This window comes from Uranotaenia lowii, chromosome 3 (genome assembly GCF_029784155.1).
Source record: "Uranotaenia lowii strain MFRU-FL chromosome 3, ASM2978415v1, whole genome shotgun sequence".
NCBI classification, from domain to species: domain Eukaryota; kingdom Metazoa; phylum Arthropoda; class Insecta; order Diptera; family Culicidae; genus Uranotaenia; species Uranotaenia lowii.
In genome coordinates, this window is record NC_073693.1 from 76,911,558 (window position 1) to 76,930,094 (window position 18,537).

Below are 18,537 nucleotides of genomic sequence, written 5' to 3' on the forward strand. Positions count from 1 at the left end.
GTGACTCACGAATTTGTGTATCGATGGGCTCTGAAGACGAATAAAAGCTCATCCGAACGAAAATTTCGAGGCTAGAGAAGCTATTTAAGCCAGCAAATTGATATGAAATTTTGTAAGTCACGCCACTCGAGTCGCAAAATAAGCTCCAGTATGTGCTCACGTGCATTTTTGTTGATGTAGGTATATTTTTGGAAGAACGAGTCAATCAAGCGGACTTACAGGTATTCTGACATTATTTATCCGTGTATATAGGTACCTGGCCATCTGGCAACTGATTGAAAATTCTTATTCTATAGTCGTTTATGAGAGGAAACACATCTTACCTGTCGGCCACTTTTGGAATTCGAACCCAAAAGCTTTTCTTGCCGATACCGGGAATTGAACCCAGTATGCCTGGCATACCAAACCAGATTCGCTTCTCTTAGCTGTTGCTTGAGACAATTGCTTGTCAAACAGTTTTCATAAGTATGGATTGTTAGATTTACATGTATTAAAACATTCTGCGCAAAAAGTGAGTACAAATAATGATTGGCTATGGTTTTATGCCAATTTTATTATACCCCGTCTAAGGGCGGGATTGGGCACTTATCGAGAGTTCATTTGAATCCCGTAAATTTAAATCATTTGAATTTACTTAAAATTGCTTCCGATTTCCCAAATATGAATTGTATTATTTTATCGTGAGCAAAGCGTCGAGAAGCCGAAACAAAAACAACAAAAAATGGCCACAAATTTCAAGCAGTTGACCGTCATCAAACCATCATCGTCATCATCAGCCGCTGCTGATTCGAGCAGCAGTCGAGCAGAATTTATCAGTTTGTTTTGGATTTTCGGCGCCTTTTTCCGCAGCTCATTTCAACCGCCGTTTACTTGTGGCCGGAGTTATTTTTTTTACTATGTTTCTCGGTTAAAGTGTGAAATGTCCCGACCAACTCGACGCAGCAGCGTCCGCGGTCGATTGAGTGAAGTGGCCAAGATTACAGAAGACGATGAGCCAAAGGAAAACATCACACCTACCAAACGGGGACGTGGTCGTCCGGCGAAGAAATCGATAGCTATGGTCCAGGACAACATTCCTGAAGCGGAAGAAGAACCGGTGAAGGATGTTAGCCCCGCTAAACGTAAGAAGCAAACGACTTCACCGGGTCGTAAAAAAGTTGGGGAGAAAATGTCCGATGAGGTGGACGAAATCAGCATAAGTGCCGTGAAAAGTTTGCCGGAACGCGAAAGGGAAACTGCTGAATTGGCCAAGTACATAGAGGACGTTCTGGAGGAAAAGGGAAGCGGTAGTGTCTATATAAGGTAACGACTCGGTTTTACTAAATTATTACATGTATTCATTCTGCATCACTGGCTTATCCCACGTTAACCTTTCAGCGGACCTCCCGGAACCGGAAAGACAGCAACGTTAACCAGAATAATAAGCGAGAAAAAGTTAGCTGGAAAGTTTAAAATGGTCTATGTCAACTGTACATCCATCAGTACGGCCGGAAGTATTTACAAAAAGATATGCGAACAACTAAAGATCTCAGCCGATGGCACAACGGAAAAGTTTTACCTCCTAGCGATCGAAGAGCATTTGAGGAAAAAACAGCAAAAAACGATTATGCTGGTGCTGGATGAGATCGATCAGTTGGCCACCAGTAAGCAAACGGTTTTGTACAACATCTTTGAGTGGCCCGCAAAACGTGGTTCCCGACTGATTTTGGTCGGCATAGCCAATGCTCTGGATTTGACGGATCGCTTACTGTCCAGGCTGCAGGCTAGATGTGAACTGAAGCCACATTTGATTCACTTCCTGCCTTATACCAAGCAACAATTGGTTAATATTATGAAAAATAATTTAGAAAGTAACGAAAAGTCCGAATTGTTTAACGACGCTGCACTGCAGCTGCTGGCCGCCAAAGTTGCTTCAACTTCCGGTGATGCCCGGAGAGCTATTCTGTTGGCGCGAAGATTGGTAGAATCCGCCGATAAAGAACAGAGGGACGAACGGAAGGCCGCTGCCAAGATAGAAGATCTATCGGTTCCTAAACCAACTTCACCTCCGAAAGCAGTCCACATCCGACAGGTTGTTAGTACCCTGAACCAAGTTTATGGAACCACCCAAAACATGGCCGATGATGAAGCGTTTCCGTTGCAGCAGAAGCTTCTAGTATGCGCACTTCTCTTGATGCTGAAAGTTGTCAAGAATAAAGATATTACCGTGGGCAAATTGCATCAGGTTTACAGAGCAGTCTGCACTAAACGTAATCTGTTGTCCGTTGATCAAACCGAATTCATCAACCTGTGTGCCCTAGTGGAAACAAGAGGTATCCTGAGGGTGCAAAGCAAAAAGGAACCGCGCCTGAATCGTATCCAGCTCCAATGGGACGAGGACGAGGTACGAAATGCACTGAACGACCAACAGCTTATCGCCAGTGTTTTAAGTGACACATCCTGTGTTGGGAAATAAGACTGCTAACCTTGACGATTTGTTTAAATTATTTTTATCTAATTAATAAACGGTTTCATTAAAAAATATATATACTGAGCAATTTTAAACGTTAAACCGAAAATTTCACTCATAATAGATAGCGCAGACAAACGCAACTAGGAAAAAGCTCGGCGCATCGTGCGAATAAGTAACAATGCCGTCCTTCTCGGGGTCCCAAACGTTACGAAAGGCACTTTTGAAACTTTGGCCCATCTTATCGCCAATCGTTACGTAGGACACCACCCGGTACCGTTCGAAGTGGCACTGTTTGATGAGATCCCGCAGCGATGCGCTAAGGTTTTCGGCCGACCGCCGGGCTCGCTTCGGATTGTAGTGGAACCCATCCAGAAACACCTGCATGTAGTGGTTCATCATGGTTTGAGCCCGCTCCCGGTTGAATGGGTAACGGGATTCCAGTTGATAGGTGTTTTGAAAGCGGGGCGTTAAATACTGAGTTAACCGAAAGAAAGAGATGAAATTTTAAGCCAGTATTAAGGGTGGTCAAGGGTTACAAGCTCACCATAGTACTTCGCCGACTGGTGAATCTTCGAGATTCCATCATACTTGGGCCAAACAAATGAGCCGATGATTCGCGCCCCTGTAGAATAACATAACCGATTTGTTTTACGTTCAGTATTGTTTTATAAACTACTGCAAAATTAACTTACCAATCCCGCCATCATGAAACTTTCTCTTAAATTCGGCATAATGGACTTTCTCTAGATGTAAAAATTATGAACATCGAAATCAAATTGTGGAAAGTTAACGGAATTGATATTGCACATACATAAACTCTGGTGTTGGTTCTGTCCTTCGACATATCGCCGGTCGACTCCGCGAAGGCAATCTTTTTTTTCGGTTTCTTGGCTTCGCTCTTGACGAATTATTAATTTTTTTTTAATTAAACAAGAAGCATAGTTATGTTTAACAGTATATAGAAATTTAATTAAAAAAAACTCAATTAAATCAAACTATAAACCTTAAAAATTAATAAAAAATTATTCCTTACCATTTTAATCCACCTGTTTTTCAAATTTTCGTGTTATACAATCCTCTTTTGTATTCTGATTTATTTTACTTGACTTAAGATCAGAGTACTAGATTGATAAAAAATAGGAAACTTCTTCGTTCTTACCGAATAATACACGTTGGTCGAAAGTAAATAATTCAACAAAATTCATTACTCAATTTAATTTGTATGGAAGATAAAAAAATAAACAGATTTAAATTGAATAAGGCAAGATGAAGCTATATAAGACAAGCTTACGCTGTATAAAAAACGAAAAACAAAGAACAAAGCAGCTCCTTAAATCCTCAAAGTATAAGCCGTTTCAAACAAAGAAATTACAAAAAAAGGAAGCAAAAAAGAATCAAGGTAAAGTTGATGGGACAAACGTAAAATAATATGTACGGATTTAGAAAGAAAAAAATTAACAGAACAAGATAAAACTAGATAAAGCAAGACAAAAGATATTTAACTTATTCCGTACCTATTCGTTTATTTTCAGTTTTGCAATACCAACAAAATGTGTTTTGTCTTTTCTTTAAATTTTTTTTGGCGTTCAGCTTATTTTATTTCTACAAAAAGCATTGAAAGGTTTCAATTTCTTAAATTATGTGACCTGAAAGCTGAAATCGATTGGAAATTTTAAATGCCCAGAAGCAAAACTGGAAAAAGAAGCATTTCCTCGGGGCATAATTCGTCTTTTTTTTCCTTCAGCTCTTTTCCTCTATAGATTTATTTTCGGAATTTATAGAATGCAGTGATAAATTCGATTATAAATTACAGAAAACGATCAACATTTTTCGATTATTGAATATTTATTTCGTAAATTTGATTCCAGAACTCATTTTGATTTGTACAATAGTTGAGGATTCGGTGATGTATTTTTATTTCAGTTTGTTTTATAATTGAATCTTTTTTATTTTTATCTATGCACTTGATGCAAAAATATAGCTTAGCACTAGGAGGCATATTAACGTCATACGTGAAGTGTTTTCTGTTTTTTTTTATTTGTTTGTTTCAATGTGATTGGTGCACGTTTTCATGTTGGATTTCACTAAACTCTATTTTTTGTTTATAGCTTTTCGACATATCTACACAACAAATATCCCTTTATAAGAGCTATCATTTACGGAAATAATAATATATAAACGTTTACCCGATATCCTTGGTATACTCTACAATTAAATATTATTGGATTGAACGAACATTCGGCTCAGCTACATGGGGTGTAGGGTTGCCAACCACAGAAAATGTTAAAAAAAAACTCCCTAAGAAAATATTCAACGAGTTCACAATGTTTTGTCAATAGATACAATTGATTTAAATATTTTATTTCACACGCGTTGAACCCACAAAAAAACCTTTTGCCATTCATGGACGATGTCAAAAAAACTATATCAAGATATACCAACATTATCTAACCTAAAGATGCCTACATGGAATCCTTTTTTTTATTCTGTCCGAACTAGTACAACATTCTAATATAATTAGAAATGGATTTTGTGTTTTAATTCACATCTTCAAGCGTAGTTTTTTGGAGTAGTTTGAAGGATATGAACAATAGAAAAACTGTGCTGAACAAGCACAATCTAAACAAGCTTCTCGCGGAAACAAAACTAACAGAGCAAACGATTTGTTCTGACCGAAGCGTGCTGCTTTTCACAATATAATGGTCATATAAAACATATAAAGTAGCTTAAAATGATGAAGACCATCCACGGGATTTTTTGACTGCACGTTTGTGTGTGGGATGTTTAGATTTAGCGATTTTTTTTTTAGATTTTTTGGTTTGAAATTGGAAGGGTAAATTTTCTTAAACTCGTTTAGCGTTCACTGCTTTCGGCGTTTGGACTTTTTGTTTCCACTGTAGCCAGAAGCGCCTCCAGGGCGCTACTTTCTACCACTTGGCGCGTACCACGATCATCCCATGCTAGCGTCCTTCTCGGTGAACTCAAGCTGCGCGAGGGTTTTCACCACCTCGCCGCGGTGGGCAGGAGACAGGGCCTGGCACAAACCTACCACCGCATCCAGAGCAGCTTCCGGGCATTCCTATGGTGAAACAGAAAGTCATTATTATAATGATTATAATTATCGTTTGTTTCAACTACCAACCTCAAGTGCCTTCTGAATTTGTGAGATTATTGCATCTTTCTTAACGGCGTAGATATTCCGACTGACGGTAGAATCACTCTTTTTCTGATTTTCTAACCATTCTACAACCGGTTCATTATTTTCCCATAGATAAGCCTGAAAATAGAAAAATATTCATTAGTAGAGCTACTAAGCGATTTTTTTTACCTAATGAAAATACCTCGGTTGCTCCCTTGTCCTCCACGAACCACCGCCGCAACATTGATTTAGCCTGGCCAACCGACAGACTATCTTGCGCACCGAGAATTTGCTTGATGAAGTGTTCCTCCAGCAGCAACCTTCGCAGCCGCCAGTAGAAGTAGTTACGGGAACTTCTCCAGGGTACAACTTCGTTGATACATCCTTTCTCGAGCATTCGTTCCGGGGTATCGTGTAAATCGGCAAAGTGCACTGCCACCGTGTGGTACACATGAAGCAACGCATTCATCCTGGCCTTAATCTTGTTTTCCAAATCGGTCTGAGCTTCCTTGTTTCCAGCTGATTCTGCCAAGCGTCTCTGAAGCTATTAAATCAAGAAGAAATTAAATTAAACGGAGTTACAAAAAACCCGGAAAACTAGAAAAAAATACTCACGTCCAAAATAACGGGGTCCAATCGTTGAATAGTTTTGACCAGATCTTTTTCCTTGAACTTAACTTCGACGATACCTTCTGGCTCCAGGACACCGGCACGTGATTCCGGATCAGCGTATGTTTCCATGTATCGGGGGTTGATGGTGGGATCCAGTACGGCCCAGGCTCCTCCACGAAGTTCGGCATTCGGTGGCAAATAAACGATCACGGGTTGAGTATACTCTCTTAAGCCATCCACTATGTAGGCTCCAAATTTGACAATCTGTTCATACATATCTGAAATGAAAAAAAAAGGATCAGTCAACGGTCGATAACAGAAGCTTCTAAATAAATACCTTTCTGGCCACCGGAGAAACCTCTCCAGTTAGCTAAGATGATCAAGGGAAGTTCTTCGCGTCCAAAGTCCTTGATGGCCTGTGCGGTTTTGTAGGATGAGTCAGGGAACCATACCTGACCAGCCTGTTGGAATGTTTTAGCTTCCGAGTCGAGATTGGCTGGATCTGCCGGAATAGTTAGCTCAACGGTACGAGTTTCAACTGCTATAACACCAACAGGAATGCCACCAAGCTTCGCTCGTCCAACCACTACGGTTTGTGCCCATGGTTCCATGATTTCCGACCAGGTGCCGCGATCAAAGAATCCCGTTTCCCATTCCGAGGGATTTGCTGGGTTTACTCGACCGGATAGCATCCACCGAGGATCATAAGGTGCTTTGGTTGGCATGAAATCAATTGGACGATCAATGGCATCGCTCGCTGGAACGATAGGTAGAATTCCACCACGAACATCAGGAATGTAAGAGAGCCAATAGAGTATTGTGTAGACACCATCCAAATCCAATGCTTCCGTCTTGTGCGTGACGCCGTTGTTGTGCATAATCTGAATTCCTCCCAGTTGATTATTTGAGGCATAAACCTTCCTGCCAAGAAGTTTGTTCAAAGCAGCGAACCCGGTGAGGATAATGTGTGAGTTGTCGATCTGAATGACACGTTGACCCAGTCGGACCAAATAAGAACCAATACCGATTGTTCGGCACGTAACCATCGAAATTGTAACTACATCCTCGTAAGCTCTGGAAGTTTCCCCAGCAATCATACCAGCAAACCGCAAATTTTCAACTCCCAATCCATCGGTTTTACCGATAATGTCAGTAATTTTATAACGAGGCTCTCCTTCATCTTCAATCAGAATAGCACGCACAGAATTCAAGTTAGCAATTTTGCTATAATCTTCTGTCGTCAGGTACAGATACTTGAAACCTTTCTCCGGTTCGTCAGGATCTTCCCAAGCTACCTTGAAAAGAGACTTCACTTCTTCAGCCAATCCAATACGAGCACCACTGTTCACTGAGATATATATACGTGGACACTTTCGTTGACGAGACAATTCCGACGCCTTACAGAACAACAGATCTTCTTGTGGTCCGAAAGAACCAATGAAATAAGTTAAATCGTTAGCAATAACGACAATTTCGCGACCATCCGGGAACTCAGGGGTAGCCAATACGATCCGCCACGCTACCATGCCTACGTTGTTCTCTCCGGGTAATCGTTGAATTTCTTCTATAGTGTCTCCTTTCAACACCAGCTCATTGCAAACAAGAAGAATTTTCTCAGGAATACGGACGTCCACGGTCGGTCGTGCTTTGGAAAATTCCTTCCACAAACGTTCGGTCATTTGACGGAACATATCCGGTATATCGTACACATAGGTCGTTCCGTTAGATTGAGCCTGGAATCGTTTCTGTTGCAGATAATCTTTGGTCATGTAGGGAGAGGAAATCGGCAGCATATGTAGGGGACCCTGGCGACTGCCATAGGCTTGGAATTTAATCACATGCGATTCTGGATCGGTCACTTCGGTGTACATGGCAATATCTAAAAAGTACCCTGAATCATTGGCGATACAAAGGCGGACTGAGGTAGTTGGCGATTGGGTAGTCTGACGAATCACCATCTTAAGCTCAGCTTGCAGCACCCGAAGCTTCCACAATCGTGGTCCGTAGCGCATGACCATCTTGGTGACGGATTCTTCGATCTTAGCAGGATCCATTATGACGGTTGGAACGAAGTTCAGGAAAATATGGTTACAATCTGTCCGTTTAGCCTGTGGATGCGAGAAGGCCACTTCCAGTTCGTCCATCGCCTCCAGCAAAACACGTTCGCCCTCGTTCTGAAGGTATTCAAACGAAGCTTCTTTCGTGATCAAATCCGAATGACGAATGATGGATCGGATGAAGAAACGATAATCAGTTACTTCCTGACCTTTGGGAACCTTAGCACGGCCCAGGTACAAGTGCATCTTTTGATTAGCCGTTGGCAAAGCTTCCAGTTCGTAAGTTCTCATACGATTCAGCTCAAGTTGGAAGGCACACGCCGGTTCCAAATGACGATAGATTCTATCTTCCTCGAAGTTGTCACGGGCACGATAAGTAAAGAATTTCGGGAATTGACGCCTAAAAAACATAAAAATTGTTGAATTAAGCAAATACCGAAAATATAGTGAAAAATTCAGTCTTATACTTTTTCAATGCAGCGAAAGTGATCCGACGAACTCGACGACTCATCAGCTCTTCACGGTGCTGTGCGCAGAACGAACCGAACACTTGCTCCATTTGAAGATCATCCATATCGCCCATGTCGCGAACTGCAATGCTCAGTATATGAATCGCTTCCGATGGATGACCTTGAAAGAGGAAATAATATTTCGTCAGTAAATAAATTTTATGTTATACCAGCCAGCGACAATAAACTTACTTGCAGCTCCGTCGGTTTCAGCTGCCCGCGAGATCGGATCCGAAATGGAAACGTTGATCGAGGTGCTCATGCGCCGATCGGAATCACCCGTTTCGACAGCCTCCAGCACTTTAGGATTGACGAACGCAGGGGACGCAAAGTCCTCCAGCAGATCCAAAATTTCGTCCGAGTACTGAGTGAAATGTTCGAACGAATCAAATGCCGCCATGCATCCAGTTCGCATGAACGAATCCACAATGTTGTCCGTTTCGGTGCCATCGGGAAGAAGCCTTTGTGAAAGAAAAAAAAATTATATGACTTGTGAAGAGTAATGATTGCATTTGCTACTTACTTGTAACGATTGGGATGCGCAGTCGGTAGCAGAAACTGGAAATGAACCAAGGGTACCTCCCCCGATAATTCCAGATGTTGTAGACAGGTTAGATCATATGAAGTATAGGCACGGCGTACATAAACTTCAAGAGCTGCGTTACAAACGGCACGATTCGAGTGGTAGAAGAAATCATGCAGAATGTCAAAGATCGATGTTTCCGATAAGATGAGGCGTTGCAGATTTTCCGGATGGAAGTCATGTCCATACATGTCAACCGCCGAAAGGAAAATCGATTCCATCTGATTGTGGCGAAGTTCATAGGCCGGTTGATGGGCGGCAATCAAAACTTGTCTGGCACGTAGAGCGACTCTCGAATGTTCAGCTCTGTTCAATGATGTCAGTTCGCTCAAAGTGGCGGCAAGTTCATCAGTAAGCCCCGGCTCATTAGCCCAGAGATGGTCAATCAGAAGCGTGACCAACAAGTTCTTCTTGGCGACTTGGCTATGAGAGAAAATGTTGCTAACAACGGTGTCCATGTTGTCCTTATACTTCTCTCGGATATTGGCAACGCATTTGTCGTAGTGTCCATGCTGGAATTGAGATTCAACGGCATAGTATTGACGTAGCAGTTCATGTACGGCAGCCTTCATTCTTCCACGAATTCCGTTGCGGTAGCGTTGCACCAGCTGTACAATTCCCTGAGTTGTGAGGAAGAATACATCGCGATCAGTTCTCTTCTGAAGAGTAGCTGCATGCATATCTATAACGGAGGCTATTTGTTGCGATGGGAACTGAGCCAGTACACTGGTGATGTTTCGTTCGTAAAGCTGCATCAATTTTCGAATCTTTTTTTCAACCGAAAGTGGAATTCTTCCAGAAATTGAAGCAATCACCTCCTGCAGCTCCAGCAATGGCAGCGACGGATCACGCAAGCTTTGCATGAACTTTTCGATGATTTCTCTAAGTCGAGGAGCATTGTAAGGATCGGGCAGGCAGTATCCAGCCAAAGTATTCTCCAAGATAACTTTGTAGCCCGAGTGCACTCGATTGAGTTTCTCTGGTAACTGAACAGTGTCTCCAGCCAGCGGCCAAGGATTTTTGTACGGTTGAGCTTTTGTCACAAGAGAAGGATCATCAAGTTCAAGATGACCGATTAATGAACCCGCGTCGAGTACCGCACCAGGGCGCCGAACGAACGAAACGGTTCCAGTTTCAGAAGCTGTCAATGTCATAACCATTTTCATCACCTCAATTTCCGCATATGGTTGACCCTTGTTAACATGTGCTCCATCTTCGATGAGTAAGTTGATCAACTTTCCGGCTGACGGTGATCTCAGAATAGATGGATCATTTTCTTTTTCAAACACACACGTTTGATTTCCGATGACAATGCGATATCGGTCGACTTCTTCCTTCATGTACGTAGTATAACTGGAACCTTCCAGTGAAATCAACATACCTCCGTCAGATAAACGGTGAAGTTCCACTTCCTTGAAGGCACCATTCATCACCAGGAAGTAGGTGTTGGGACCACTCTTGGCTGCTTGCACCTTATACCGGATTCCTTCGGATATCAGCTCTACATCGACCACGTTGGTAAGCGTATTAGCAGCTTGAATTTGACCCTTTTCCATAGACGTTTTAAAGCTAGTGAAAGCTTCCGTGATTTTGCGATCTGAAATGTGAAGAGCACCACAAATAACTCCGAGTATAATATCAGGTTTGTCTGATTTTACTCGTTCCGCGATGAGCGCATCCAACCAGGCCGTATCGATAGTGTTCTCCAAGAAGCTATTCGTCTCCAACAGGGTAATCAAATATTCAACAGTAGTACGGAAATCACCACGAATAGACAGTTCTTTGAGAGCAATAACCAAATTTTCGCGAGCCATTTGTCGATTTTCACCCCAAGAGAAGCAATGGCCAAATTGAGAATCTGCAAACTCGTGCAGCCCTCCTGAAGCAGCAACACTGAAATAACCCCACACGTTCTGGCTGGAACGGAAGTTTAACTCCTGAACTGTTCCTGAGCTAGGTTTAAAACCTTCATCTGGGTTTTCTGATGTGATACGTGCTGCTATAACATGGCCGCGCGGTCGCGGTCTGGTATTCGGGTCATCGAAATCAATTACCGATGATCCCCAAGCATGCTCTCCGTATAGTAACCGGATATCTTTTATGCGATACAGCGGTATACCCATACCGATTTGTAGCTGACAAGCTGGCAAATTCACTTCGGCTACCATTTCTGTACAGGGGTGCTCCACCTGCAAGCGAGGATTCAACTCCAGGAAATAATATCTCCCTTCGGAATCGTACAGATACTCAACTGTACCCGCGCTCACGTAGCCAACCATTTTAGCTAAACGAACAGCTGCCTTTTCCATGTCTTCGAACACATCCGGTTCCGCTATGATTGCAGGTGCCTCTTCGATGATTTTCTGATGACGTCGTTGAATCGAACAATCACGTCCGAACAAGCTGATTGCGTTGCCGTACTGATCGGCCAACAATTGAACTTCTAAATGCCTAGCCCCTCGTGCCAGCTTCATCACAAAGATTGGGGACCCCGGAACTTCAGCTTGTACCTGCCGGAACAAAGCGGGGAACTCGTCTGGGTTATCTACCCGCCGAATACCCTTGCCACCACCTCCTTCAGAAGCTTTGATCATCACAGGAAATCCAATCCTGGCAGCTGCCGTCAAACCTTGTTCAGAGGTCGTAACACATCCTCGCGCAAATAGTTCGCTAGAAATTTTAATCTTCTTGCCACTGTACTGTGCCTTCAGTTCGGAACCAGACCAAGGCAATGTTGGAATGTCTGCAGTCTGTGCTACGATCGATGACGCCACCTTATCACCGAGGGCCCACATAGCCCGGTCCGGTGGCCCCAGGAATACCAGCCCTTTCTTGTGCAGCAGTTCCGGTAGCTTCGGGTTCTCGGAAGCATGACCCCAACCTGCCCACACTGCCTGCACCTGGGTTCGCAGGGCAATGTCCACGATCAACTCCACGTTGGCGTAGTTGTTGTTGTTGGAACCGCCCGGAACCGGCACGTAGTGGTCGGCCATCTTGATGTACTCGGCATTGGCCTTGAGATCCTCCGGGGTGACCATAACCACGAAGCGCACCGCCCGCTCGTTCTTGAACATCTCGTAGGACCAGCGACGCACCGAGCGCATACACTTGACTGCCGCGATACCATTGTTGGCGATGAGGACCTGCGGAGAAAGAGAGCAATGGAAGGGTATTAGGGGAGTTATCAATTCGTAGCGAATTACAAAAGAGAGCCTGCTCTACATGTTGAATAGTTCATGTCGCTAAGCTATTATGCTCCTAAACCAAAAAAAAAAAATCATCTACACACGTACTGAACGTCCTGGCTAGCCGTAAAGAAGTGATCGAAGAGTCACTAAAAACACTTCAAGAGTTGTACGAACCGCTTAGTTCATATACAGAAACATATCAAAACCTTCGAAATCTTCCAAAGCGAGAAACGCGGGTCCGTCATTAGTTATCCGCAAAATAGAATTTTTATAAATCTTAGCATAATTTGTAGCTTAAATCCAATTCTTTGTGAACTTTGCAGATTCACCGTGAATACCCCGTTGGCCATTGTGCGTTTGTCTTCTACTCGAACACACATACACATACAGCACTCGATACTGGCTGATTGTTTCATCCTGCTTTGTCTAGAGATATGTTTTATTTGTTTCTTTCATACATATGCCATGCAATTGTGCTGGAAGGACAATGCCAGTTATTAGAAAACTTGCTAATGCCGGTTCGGCGTAGAATGCTATACCGATAATTCCACCTCCAAGGAAGTTCATAATTGGAGTAGAGTCTGATTTGTGGGTGTAGGTACCTAATCGATTAACGTTATGCATGCAAAAGAGAGGATTGGACTTCAGGAAAGTGGTATGAAGTCAACAAAGATACATGCATACCGAAAGACATGAATCCACCAAACTGTCTAGCTCTGGGCTGGTAGCTCCACCTCCTCGTGGTCAAGGGCGAAAACGTGTCTGCAAATCCGGCGATTGCAGGTGTACGGCTAAGAAAACTATCACTGAACCCACTAAATGCCGTCGATGGATCTGCCAAATCCGCGCGGAAGAAGTGGGGCACCCGGGTATTAAGGTACCAGTCCTCGGGTGTGAGGGGGAGGGTCCAACAAGCGTTCGGGGAGTCATGTCCCTAAACTGCGGATGCGACCGGAGGGAGAACGATCGCCAACTCGTTTTGCGTTTCGGAGGGTCAAGACCCGACTCGCAAAATCAGTGTCAGTGAGGCACATTACTATGCCGGAGGTGTCAGGGTTCGACACGCGTTTCGGGAATTGATGCGCCTGAACCGCGAGTGCGACCTGATGAGGGCGGTCTACAGCTCGATTTGCGCTTCGGTGAGTAAAGCACCCGACTTGCAAATTGGGTAGTTGCGCTGAGTGGTGACTTAAGTCAACACTAGATGGTTCGGAGGTGTCTGAGTCTTACACGTTGCTTAGGGGCCTTGTCTCCTGACCCGCGTGTGCGACCAGAGAAAGTGTCGTCGACAACTCGCTTTGTGTTTCTGGACTTCCTGGACTAGACTCGCAAAGTTAGTAGCTAAGCAGTGCTAAATGTGGTCCTCATCTTTTAACACGATGAGATGTCGGGACTTAACTCGTCAGAAGAGAGGTTGTGCACCGAGTCGTGTTGGAATGAGGTATTTGCTGATAGTGGTTTCGGAAACGAATATTGCCTTGGAGCGCTTCAGCGCGAAACGACCTCCCACTATTTAAGTATATTGTGTTAAACAGTTCAAGGTGGGACCAAAGGTCAAGTGACCCCAGGTGGACTTTATGGCGTAGGGGGTACAATGTTTCTTAGCATTGTATCATGAGTCGTCCAATTGCACCCATGGACCCGAAGTAGCAAAATAGGGGGACGCGGTGGCTCGCCGTGCCTTGGAATGTAATCCGTAAGAGCAGTATCTTTAATCGATCGGTAATCGAAAGATAGTTTCCTAATGCATGGAAAGTTACGGCTATTTATGCGATACACAAATCCAGAAATGCTCATAGCGTGGAAAACTACCGGCCAATAGAGCATTTCCTGAGACAGATGGTGGTAGGGTAGCATATTGTTTTTGTTTTGAAAAATGTAAACACCTACTGGTCGCCATTTTGAACTTGGGAGATTAGCACTGTTAAATTATTTCTTCAAAAGATATATTTTTTTCAAATTAACATTACATAACATCAACATTACCTTCAAATTATGTCATGTCTACATTTTTTTAATTCTAGCTAGTTTAAAAAATTAAGAATTTTGCATAACCATTTCTATTCCACCGCCAATTTGGTATGGTTGCTATCCGGCCACTGAACATGCGTAGTGTTGTTGTTATTTTTACCCTACCATCAGATGCCGAAAATTGTAAACATGAGAAATCAGCTGTTCGGTTGACAAGTCGGGAATTGCCTTATATCGATTTTAAATTCAATGTCAAAGATCTTCGAAATTCTGATGCACGAGCGAGTATATGCCGCTGTTAAACCTTCGATCTCGGAATATCAACATGGTATCGTCAAAAAAAGGTCAACAGTTACTAATTTGATGTGCGACGTAAGTTCACTGAATAAAAGTATGGAGAAAGGTTGCCAAGTGAATTCAGTTTATATTGACTTTGCCAAAGCTTTCAACCGTGTGCCGCACAAAATACTGGTCGCAAAGTTGAATCGACTATGATTCCCGGCTTGGGCACTCAAGTGGATTGCGTCATATCTAACCGACCGTCAGGCTTTCACCAGAATACGAACCACGCGCTCACGAATGTTCGCCACTCCGTCTGGAGTTCCTCAGGGGAGCCACCTCGGACCCCTGCTGTTCACACCGATGATCTGAAGATTTTCCGGAAAATTCATAACACTGTTGACTGTGTGGCCTGTCAAGCTGACATCGCTATACTAGATGAATGGTGCCGCTTAAACGGAATGCTGGCAAATGTGGAAAAGTGCAAGGTTATAAACTTTTCTCGTGCATAAAGACGATCAATTTTGACTATCAACTCACCGGAGTTGGGCTTGAGAACTTGAAGTCTATTCTCGACCTCGGAGTGATGATCGAAAACAGGCTCACATTTGCTGAACATGTCGCGCTTACTTCTGCAAGAGGATTAGCTGCTCTGGGATTCCTGCGTCGCAACACCAAAGATTTTGATGACGTTTACGCATTGAAAGTTATATACTGTACATCAGTACGTAGCATCAAGGAGTACGCCGTCCAGGTGTGGGCTCAGCTCAGAGGTCACAATGCCACCGTCTTGAACGAGTTCAACGCTGTTTTTTTTTTAATACGCTCTACGGCGTCTTCCCTGGAACGACCCGATCAAACTACCGTCATATGAGGAAAGGTGTGTTCTATGCCTAAACTCACTCGAAAAGCGTCGCATCGAACTGCATTTTTGGTGTCTTAACAAATCATATCGACTTCCCTTACATACTATAACGTGTCAACATTTATCTACATATCCTTGAAGACACTTCGACAACGTTAGTTCCTTTGGATACCTTTTCACCGTACTGCATCTGGCCGAAACCATCCCATCGATAAATGTTGTGAAATTTTTAACTCAGTGTACCATCTTTTTAAATTGTTTATATGTGTAGGGGTAGATTTAAATTAGTGTTAAGCAATTTTCCTTGATTTTAAGTCAATGTCTGTATGGTTATCTAACCAAAGACGAACTCAATAAAGACTGCGGTAATTTAAACCAAAGACGAAATAAACATACTATTTTATCTCATTTAAAAATCGGAAAAATACCCCTTTTTTGGCAGACAACTGAGCCAGAGGGATTTGAAAATTTCGATAGGTACCAATTTGACGCCCTCTGTGAAGAAACACCAGCACCTCCCAAAAGTGACATTTCTTTTCAAACAGTAAAATTTTGAGTTCTCTCTGAGTAAAGGTTACCCAAGAGCTTTTGAAAAAAATCCCTCTTGAACCTAGGTATGACCTCTCAATGGAATTTAACAAATAGTAACTCGTCAGTTTTAAATGCTTTTGTCAATTTTTTTCCAACTACATATGTATTTTTCGAAGAAATACAGTTCTAATCTCAAAGTATGCAAGCCTCAAAGAGTGAATGTTTTTAAAGGGTTTGGTCTGCTCAATAATGTCCAGAAAAATACATTTTGAAATAAAAAAAAAAAAACAAATAAAAAGAATTCTGTAAAGCTTTAATATGAGACTTCAAAGTAAATTGATAAGAACATGAATTCTCCCTTGTTTAATATGCTGTAAGCGTCTTTGGAAGAAGTGAGTAAGCTTTCAAGAGTCCGTTCTATGGTACTTCTGGTAAATTGGATTAATACACATTGTTTGCCATTTTTAGCACAAGTGAAGCGAAGAAATCAAATATTCGAAAGGAAGAGAGTACTAAAATCATCCCACTCTGTTTAAGTGTTTTTATATACTTAGTGGTTATTAACCACACAATAAAACATTAACAATGGTTTTGTTCTTTGAAGTGTCTGTTTATCAGGATGCAACTTATTTTTTGAAGGTTTGCAATGTGAGCCTTTGACCGAAATATGCTATTTCATGTTGTACATATGATCACGCTTGGCAAATTTATCCTTCATAGTTTCCTTATTTTGTATAACCCTTGTTTATCCAAAGAAGAAGAGAATGGTTAAGAGTAACGACTTGCAATACTCAAAATATTTCTACGTTTAATCACAAGAAATTATTTTATGGAACAAATATCCTCAACATTTGACTAAACTTCTAGAAAGTTCGGTGCCCGTTTTTCATCTTTTTTGGCACCTTGGATCATCATTCTACTAGGCCCAAAGGCTGCAAATAAATAGAGTTACGCCAATGGCGGCGTTGGCGGCCGTCAATAACAACAATAAATAAATACGACAGGCACAGAATGAAGCCAGCCGAAACTTCAACATTTCCGCGCAACTCGACTCGAGGCGCGCGCGAGATGATGCCCGATGCATCAGTCCATGGCGATTTTTTTCGTTCGATCACTTATTTGAAGGTCGCGTATATGCGAAGTTTCGTTATGGAAAGATACTTGAGCTGTTATATAATGTGTGTAATATTTCAGTTGAAGAAGTTATTCGCAAGGGATATTTACGATCGTTTTGAATACTCTTTTGACGTTTTTCTAATGCACTGTAGACGATCTTCAACCGTAATTTGATTCAAACACGGAAATAGCCTTTTTTAAGACTGTCCGGTACGTCAAAACAGCGGCAAACGGTGATCGTGTGTGTCTGGACGTTATTATTTCTAGTTAGGATAATTACTCTGTGCACCTGATTGCAAGCTGGCTTACCTTGTTGATCGCACGTGTTCCGTTGAACTTTTTCACGAACTCTTCGGTGGTTGAGAGTACGAAATCTCGATCATGTCCCCGATCCGATCCCAAACCGGTGCCATGGGACATACTAGGCCTGCAAGGAAAACCAGAGAACGGAAATGGAATACCGATTAGTGACAACTGTGATTGCTGTGTGGAACTGTGATAGTGATTTATGTCATGCTGACTGGAACGAGCGAAATCATCCCCACCTAGGCTCTGGCGCATCAGTTTGCGTTTCTGCGTCCGTGGCATCGTGAATAACATGTTCGTGTGAACTCTTTAAGCTTTCCTCCAGAATAGGGCTTTGACGTTGCCCACTTCGACACAGAATGGCATCCAGAACTTTGGCCCCAGTTTTGCGGCCCTTATCAATTTTTTCTTTCATTTGTAATTAAAGGAACTTCCTTATAGTCTAAGCAGTGTTAAACGTTTTCGGACCCACGACCATTTTAAATCTCAACCATGAAACGTCAATCAAAGATGACCCCCGAAAAACAAACTTCAACCTAAAGTATCGCACTTGGATGTGCTACCTTCGCGAGAGCACTACTCAAACTGCAGCTCGCAGAAACGATTTGACGACGGCCGGCCAAAACATAACGCTCTAAATTACACCATTTTTTTTTTAAGTCGCGTATTCGGCAATCAAACAACCGAAGACGAAGACCGGTGAACCAAAAAAAACCGATACGATGGCTTAGAAGAACCGATATGCCGCAGGAAATCTTCGTGAAACACGCGATCTACTTTACTATACTTGACTTCAGTTGGAGTCAGAGGAGGCTCGTGGTATATTTACTTGACCATGAGAGTGCTCGGTGAGGTGGAACAAATTTCTAACACCATGTTTTTGTGGCTGTAGCCGCTTCCAGTAATTAGTCATTATGTCACTTTATCAC

General features: G+C 42.7%; 3 protein-coding genes across 4 annotated transcripts in view; 1 reads left to right on the top strand and 2 right to left on the bottom strand.

Moving 5' to 3' along the window:
* The first annotated feature begins 808 nt into the window (after positions 1-808).
* On the top strand, positions 809-2,523 carry LOC129755467 (cell division control protein 6 homolog). The gene is made up of 2 exons (XM_055751978.1): positions 809-1,302; positions 1,378-2,523. Exons 1-2 carry the CDS (start codon positions 920-922, stop codon positions 2,453-2,455), a joined length of 1,461 nt encoding a protein of 486 aa, XP_055607953.1. The 5' UTR covers positions 809-919; the 3' UTR covers positions 2,456-2,523.
* LOC129755468 (dynein light chain Tctex-type protein 2B-like) lies at positions 2,467-3,572 on the bottom strand. The gene is made up of 5 exons (XM_055751979.1): positions 3,486-3,572; positions 3,264-3,350; positions 3,145-3,195; positions 2,997-3,074; positions 2,467-2,926 (listed from the first exon to the last, which is right to left on the bottom strand). The coding sequence occupies exons 1-5, from the start codon at positions 3,486-3,488 to the stop codon at positions 2,561-2,563; spliced, it is 585 nt and encodes a 194-aa protein (XP_055607954.1). The 5' UTR covers positions 3,489-3,572; the 3' UTR covers positions 2,467-2,560.
* A 706-nt stretch (positions 3,573-4,278) lies between these two features.
* The window catches only part of LOC129757200 (acetyl-CoA carboxylase), a 71,123-nt gene continuing 56,864 nt past the window's right edge, over positions 4,279-18,537 (bottom strand). For both annotated transcript variants that reach the window (XM_055754332.1, XM_055754333.1), the window contains 9 exons: positions 17,612-17,729; positions 9,293-12,495; positions 8,962-9,230; positions 8,728-8,890; positions 6,541-8,660; positions 6,207-6,481; positions 5,794-6,135; positions 5,595-5,729; positions 4,279-5,531 (listed from right to left, as the gene is read on the bottom strand). In XM_055754332.1, coding sequence (XP_055610307.1) covers positions 5,403-5,531; positions 5,595-5,729; positions 5,794-6,135; positions 6,207-6,481; positions 6,541-8,660; positions 8,728-8,890; positions 8,962-9,230; positions 9,293-12,495; positions 17,612-17,729 — 6,754 coding nt within the window. In that variant the 3' untranslated portion in view covers positions 4,279-5,402. The remainder of the gene's footprint in view (positions 5,532-5,594; positions 5,730-5,793; positions 6,136-6,206; positions 6,482-6,540; positions 8,661-8,727; positions 8,891-8,961; positions 9,231-9,292; positions 12,496-17,611; positions 17,730-18,537) is intronic.